The 6,297-nt window shown below is 57.6% G+C and overlaps 1 protein-coding gene across 1 annotated transcript; it reads right to left on the reverse strand.

The window, feature by feature from the left end:
* Positions 1-2,018: 2,018 nt before the first annotated feature.
* On the reverse strand, positions 2,019-5,226 carry CTU1 (cytosolic thiouridylase subunit 1). The gene is made up of 2 exons (XM_032838980.1): positions 4,707-5,226; positions 2,019-3,094 (listed from the first exon to the last, which is right to left on the reverse strand). Exons 1-2 carry the CDS (start codon positions 5,212-5,214, stop codon positions 2,520-2,522), a joined length of 1,083 nt encoding a protein of 360 aa, XP_032694871.1. The 5' UTR covers positions 5,215-5,226; the 3' UTR covers positions 2,019-2,519.
* Positions 5,227-6,297: the final 1,071 nt, after the last annotated feature.

Below are 6,297 nucleotides of genomic sequence, written 5' to 3' on the forward strand. Positions count from 1 at the left end.
ATTTTTTTTTCCCCTTAAGATTTTATTTATTTGAGAGAGTAAGAAAGAGAAAGAGCAGAGGGAGGAGCAGACTCCCTGCTGAGCAGGGAGCCCAGTGTGGTGCTCCATCCCAGGACTCGGGGATCACGACCTCAGTTGATCCCGGGACTCTGGGATCATGACTTGAGTCAAAGGCAGACACTTAACCCACTGAGCCATCCAGGCGCCCCATCTTGTGCTCATTCTTACTCACCTTCTGGGGCCCGGTTGAAACACTATGTCCTTCAGAAGGCATTCTCTGATGCCCCATGCTGAGCTGGGCACCCCACCTCTGGGCTCCCCTGTGTCTTTGCTAACTCCCTACTGTGGCATGTATCCCTCTGTCCATGCCTGCCTTCCCCACCAGATGGGGAGCCCATTGAGGGCAGGGACTGGGGCTGACTCAGCTGTTTCCCCACTACTCCGCGCAGGGCCTGGCCTCTGGGAGGCACCTGCAAAATGTTTGCTGCGTGAATAAAGGGATGATCATTGTCACTCCTCTGCTCAAAACTCTATGGCTTCTGTCTCAAAACCGAAGCTGAGCCTACACCATCTGGTCCCTTTTAGCTCTCTCCTCCATTCTCCCGTTCCTCAGCGAGCAAGGCTCTTCCCACAAATCTGCAGAGCTAGCTGCCTCACCTTGAATAGGTCTTTGCTCAGTTGTCACCTTCTCCTCAAGGCCTTCCTATCCACCCCACAGCTTTGTGCCTCTCAGACTATCGATAACCGATGCTGCGTCTGGACCAGCCCTTGCAGTTCTCAGGTTTGCAAGATGCCCTCAACAATAACCATCAGGAAACTTGAAAAAAAAAAAATGGAGTTTTTTCTTTTTTTTTTTTTTAACTGGAGGCCATACAGCGACGTCACAATGGAGGGTGGGTGCACGAGTCTCTGGGGTTCTGCTTTTATTGGGGTCTTGGGGGTTACCTAGGGTTTCACAGGCTTACTCTTCATGAATTTAAAACATGAGCGGGGAATTTAAAGCGTGGGAAAAGTAAAAACAAGCTGCAGGGTGATTGTGATTTACAAGAATCAACTAAGATCTCTAAAACAAAGGAGCCTGGGGGACGGGGAAGGCGGCCTGGCTCTTTATCTAGTCGTGTGGCTGGCAGTCTGTTTGCTGAGATAGCCATCTTTGAAGTGGATGCCTTGGCAAAGCAAAGCCTAAGTCAGGCACTTGCATTACAAAAAAGAGAAAACCCAACCTTACACTTACAAGGGCTTACACTACACCTCCTTAAAGGTTGGCCTGTTTCCATCCCCTGATTTATTACCATCTGACATACTGTGTATTCAACTTATTTTTCTCCTCGCTTTTTTGGCCTCTCCCATTCGGGCAGGTGATTGTTCACTGCGGTCGCGGCTGAAGTGCTCAATAAATATTTCCGGAGTGAAGAAATGCATGAACGCACAGGTCTTGAGGTCAAGGAAGGTTTCCAGTGGGGCCTTAATATTTCTGCCAGATCGTACCTCTCGCCCTTGGCCCCTGGTTCAGACCAGGGAGACCAGGGAGTCGGTGGCGGCAGAGAGCAGAGCTCCCACCTGGCCAGCGGAGAGAGACCTTTGCCAACAATGGCCACCTGTTGCACAGGTGTGGGTACAGTGACCTCTTGTGGCCAAAGCCTAGGATAGCATCTTCCCAGTTCCCATGTGGGGCCCCTCAGGTCCCAAGTGAGGTCTGAACAGTGGTTGAATCGGAATGGAGACGGGCTTAAGTATGACACACATACTGTATTTCAAAGGCTTAGTACAAAAAAAAATACTGTAAAATATCACAGTTTTAAAATAACAAGATAAAACTAATATCTGGGATATTTAGGTCAAATATGTTTATTTGGGTCAAGTAAGATATATTATTAAAAGCTCACCTGTTCCCCTGTCCTTTAAAAAATATGGCTCTTAGAAAACTTAAAGTTACACATCTGACTCACATTCTATTTCTGTAGCGTAGTGCTGAACCACAGGCAAAATCTAAACACCCACCGACCGCCTGATGTGGAGCGACCGACTCCAGCTGGTGTGGAGGGACAAACTCCAGCGCGGCGACCTCAGGCCAGTCACCCAGCCCCAGGCTGCAGCCGACGAGACTGTGGTGTGGATGAAATCAGACGGGGCAGCGCCCGCAGTGTGTAGAGCTCTCAGAGAAGCATCCTGATTTCCGGGCACGAGAGAGCCCATGGAGAGAAGCGGTTTTGCTTATCCTGATACCGGCAAACATGACACATAGTAGGTTCTGAAGAAGGGTTAGGACTCTCCTGAGCATGCGCAGAACCGGGCAGAGTACTAGGCAAGCAGCCCCCTACTTCCTATTGGCTCCGGAAAGGAAAGTTGCTGAGTTCTCTCCTGGTCTCCAGCCCCTCCTCCCTCGGACCCTAGAGTTCTTGCCTCAGTTCCACCTTCTCCAGCCCCCGAACGCTCCTCCCTCAGACCCAGGAGTCCAGGCCCCTAGCTTCCCCTCCCTTCTGCGGGGTCACCGGTGGCATGGCCCAGGCGGAGAGGGTTTATTCGCAGCGCTCCTTACAGGCTGCCCCGCACTCCCCGGCGGCGGGGCCCGGCGCAGACCCGGGGTTGCTGGGCGGCGGGGGCGGCGGCCCTGGCGGCCCCTCCTCGTCGCGCCCCCCGCGGCCCTTGCCGATGGCCAGGCGGGGCCGGCCGCGCTGCAGGCCGTCCAGGAGGGCGCAGGCCTGGCAGAGCGCGCGGCTGGCCAGCGCCCCGCAGCGGGAGCAGGCGCCGGGGGGCGGGGGCCGCGCGGCCGGGGCCAGGGCCAGGCGCTCGGCCGAGTGCACCAGGTCCAGCGCCGCCGACGGCCGCGCCGCCTCCAGGAGCTTGAGCAGGTCGCGCGCGTGGCCGCGGAAGGCCTCGGGCGCGTAGACGCACTCCTCGGAGAAGTAGTCGAGGCGGCGGAAGTGCGCGTACAGCACCACCTCCTTCTGCGAGGCCAGCTGCAGGGGGCGGCAGCGCGGCAGGGCGCCCCCCTCGCCCCGCGAGCCCAGGCCCCCGCCCCGGGCCAGCCGCCCCGCGTCGCCCCGCAGGAAGTTCATGAGCACGGTCTCGGCCATGTCGTCGGCGTTGTGGCCTGGGGGAGAGAGGGGGAGCAGGTGAGGCAGGGGCGCCACCGTGGGGTAGCGGTGACCCAGCCAGACGGGGAGGGGCCTGGAGAGCGGCACGGAGTGTGCGACCGGGCCGTGGAGACCCCATCCCAAGAACCCAGAGAGAGACGGGGATGTGGAAAGTGGCAGAGTGGGTGACCGGGCCATGGAGACCTCACACCCTAGACACTATGCAGCAGCCAGGACCTAGAGAGATGCATAAGGGGTGTGGGGAGCAGCAGGGAGGGGCCAGACAGGGCCACGGAGGCCCCTGGGCACCATGGGCCAGCCTGGTGGAGGCTGGAGGTGGTCACCGTGAGAAACAAGAGGGGAACACACACAGGCTCCCAGGGAGCAACTCGGGGTGCCCTCATTAGCCTCCCACTTATTACCAACCAGGCCCTGTGCTAGTTGCCTTTTCAGAAAGTAGTAAAAGTGCTTTGCACTACAAATACCATTTCAGTCTCAGAAGTGTGCTTCCCACTGCACAGAAGTCAAAATGACATTAAACAGCGGAGAGTCTCAAGTGAGCCTTGAGCCTCTGGGAATGCAGATCACCGCATTTAGAAAGACCAGGAAGGAGGTAAGGAAAGATTTACACAACAATCGCCATAAAAAACATAAGCTAAATCTCTACTAATTTGCATCTTGTCATCTTAAATGTGAGTCTGTATAATCCAGATAGTAAAACACTGGTCTTCTCAGGGCTTTTCCAATAGGCCATACTAACCCTCCTCAGGGCCTTTGCATAAGCTGTTTCCTCTGCTCAGAACCCAACCCTCTGTCCACCCTCCACTGCTTACTTGAATGGCCTTCAGGACTTGCCTCACTCTGGAAATGCTTCCTAACCCCTACTTTTCTCCTTCCACGGGGTGTTCCTGCTATAAACTGGCAAAGTCTGTGCGATTTTCCTTAGTAGAGCTTCTCAGGTTTTAAATATGCGTGTGAGAGAAGAGCAGGCACAGAGACTGTCTTGTGTGACATTTGCGTAAGGTCTACTATTTTCCAGTCTCTGGTCTAAGCGCCTCACACATAAGTCATCTAATGCCCAACAACCTTGGGACCTGGATATTAATAACCCCATTTTACAGAAGAGGTAACTGAGGCTAGGTATCGCTCTGGACCACCGAGCTTGTATCTGCTACACAGTAAATGGTCAAGAATCACGTGTGGAAGTAATGACCGGGAGAGGGTAAGGGTTATCAGAGAGGAGAGGCTAACAGAGAAAAGCAGTTCAAGGACAGGGGCGTTTCAGAATACAGTTGGCTTCTGATGGGTGGTACCACTTCACTGGCCTCCTTTTGTGAAGGGGGACACAAAGAGCGTCAATTTTTAAAATGCAGGGAACCACAGCCCCGGGGAGTACCCCTCCGCCCCTCTGGCTGCCAGTGTGACGGCAGGGACTCAAAAGCTTGCCGTGCCCATCCCGGCCCGCGAGTGCTACGCCCGTGTGCCTTCAGCGGGCACGCATATCCGCTTCTCCTCGTGGACATCCTCCACCCGGGGCACCACCAGCATCTCCTCCACCAGATATCGGGCCCGTGCACAGCCCCCTTTAGGTGCCGGCCCTCGCCCCTCCGCTGCAGTGCCTGCGCTCACCCGTGACGATGTGCGTGGCTCCCACGAGGCGCGCCCCTTCCTCCAGCGCGCGGCGCCGCAGCACCCCGCAGAAGGTGCAGCAGGAGCGGCTGCGGCCGGTGCCGGCCGTGCTGCGGGCCACAGCGTCCATCGTCCAGCCCCCGAAGAGGTCTGCGTAGGCCACGACGGTGAGCGGGAGGTCCCAGCGCGCGGCCTGGCGCCGCACGGCCGCCAGCGCCGCGTCCCGGTAGCCGCCGATGCCCTCGTCCACCGCCACCAGGCGCAGCGAGACGCCCAGGCGCGGCGCTAGTTCGCGCAGCACGTGCGCCAGCACCGTGGAGTCCTTGCCGCCGGAAGCGCCCACGGCCACCACGGCGCCGGGCGGCAGCAGGCGGCCCGCCAGCACCGTGTGCAGCACCTCGGCCTCGAAGGCGGTGCAGAAGCAGGGCCCGCACAGCGCCTGGCCGGAGCGCGGGCGGCGGAGGGCCGCGCGCGCCGCGTGGCAGGAGGAGCACTGCGGAGCGGGCATCGCGGGCTGGGTTCCGGGTGTGCGGGGAGGAGCTGGCTTCTCCTGGACAGGGAGAGAGGGGAGGCGGGTTACATGTGGATTCCGGCTTGCGGGGTCGTTGCCTCCAGGGAGGCTGCCAGCTAGCTCTCCTGCCCAAATTGATCCAGGGCCAGGTATGTGTGGGTCTGGCTTCAGGAGGCTTCTCCTAATGCACCCCATTGTACACCAAGTAGAGAAGGAGTCTTAAGAGTTGGTATGGGACGGCGGTGGTGGTGGTGGGGGGGGTTGATGGAGAGGGGAAGACAAGCAAGTTACACTCAGAATTAGGTTGTGACCAGTTGAGGTGGATGGGGTCTGCATATTAAGCAGCAGTGTCAGTCTCCAGGGAGGCCATCCCTATTAGAGCAAGAATCAGAGGGACAGGGTGGAGACCTTTGACCTGGACCCCCAGGGCTTTTTAGAGAGCCTGGAAGGGGTTAGCAACTCTGAGGATAGAGGAGGGCTGGGGGACTGCAGCTCTGTTCAGGGGGAAGGGGGAGAAATGGGAAAGACCAATTGGATTTCACTTTGGGGGGGACGCTGTCTCCAGGAGTGAGCCCCCACAGCATCCTATGCAGGGCAGGGTGATCACCAACTCCCGGGAGACACAGAGGCAGCATCGATCACATCTCCACAGGCACCAACTGGGGCTGCTTCTGTTTCCCAGGCAGGGTGAATGGCCCTCCAGGATTGGACTCAATTCTGCTCCAGTGTCAGAATCTCCCACAAGTTTCTGTGGACTTACAAACAGGAATTGGCCCCTCCTTGGCCCCCTTCTGTCCCCCTCCTCCTACCTCATCCCTCCCCAGCAGAAACTCCGATCCTCCAGCCACACCCTCCTTGGTGCCACATGCCTGGTAAACCCATAAATATCCACCAGGCTCAGTACCCCCTCCCCAAGCCACCCCTGCCTCCAGCCTGGCCCGGTACAGGAGCCTCCGAGCAGGTCCCCCTGCTTCGAGGATTTGCCACAATACGCGGAGTCACCTTATGTGACACTTTGTTTACTGTCTGTGACTTCCTGAGGCAGGGCCCATGCCATTCAGATGTCTAATAGGCATCTCA

The sequence above is a fragment of the Lontra canadensis genome, unplaced genomic scaffold (assembly GCF_010015895.1).
Source record: "Lontra canadensis isolate GAN:19392208 unplaced genomic scaffold, GSC_riverotter_1.0 scaffold107, whole genome shotgun sequence".
NCBI lineage: Eukaryota > Metazoa > Chordata > Mammalia > Carnivora > Mustelidae > Lontra > Lontra canadensis.

Excerpts from the sequence above, each read along its gene's own strand:
- CTU1 (XM_032838980.1), bottom strand. The coding sequence starts at position 5,214 with ATGCCCGCTCCGCAGTGCTCCTCCTGCCACGCGGCGCGCGCGGCCCTC. Across the intron at positions 3,095-4,706 it reads AGCCACGCACATCGTCACGG|GCCACAACGCCGACGACATG; the intron begins GTGAGCGCAGGC and ends TCTCTCCCCCAG.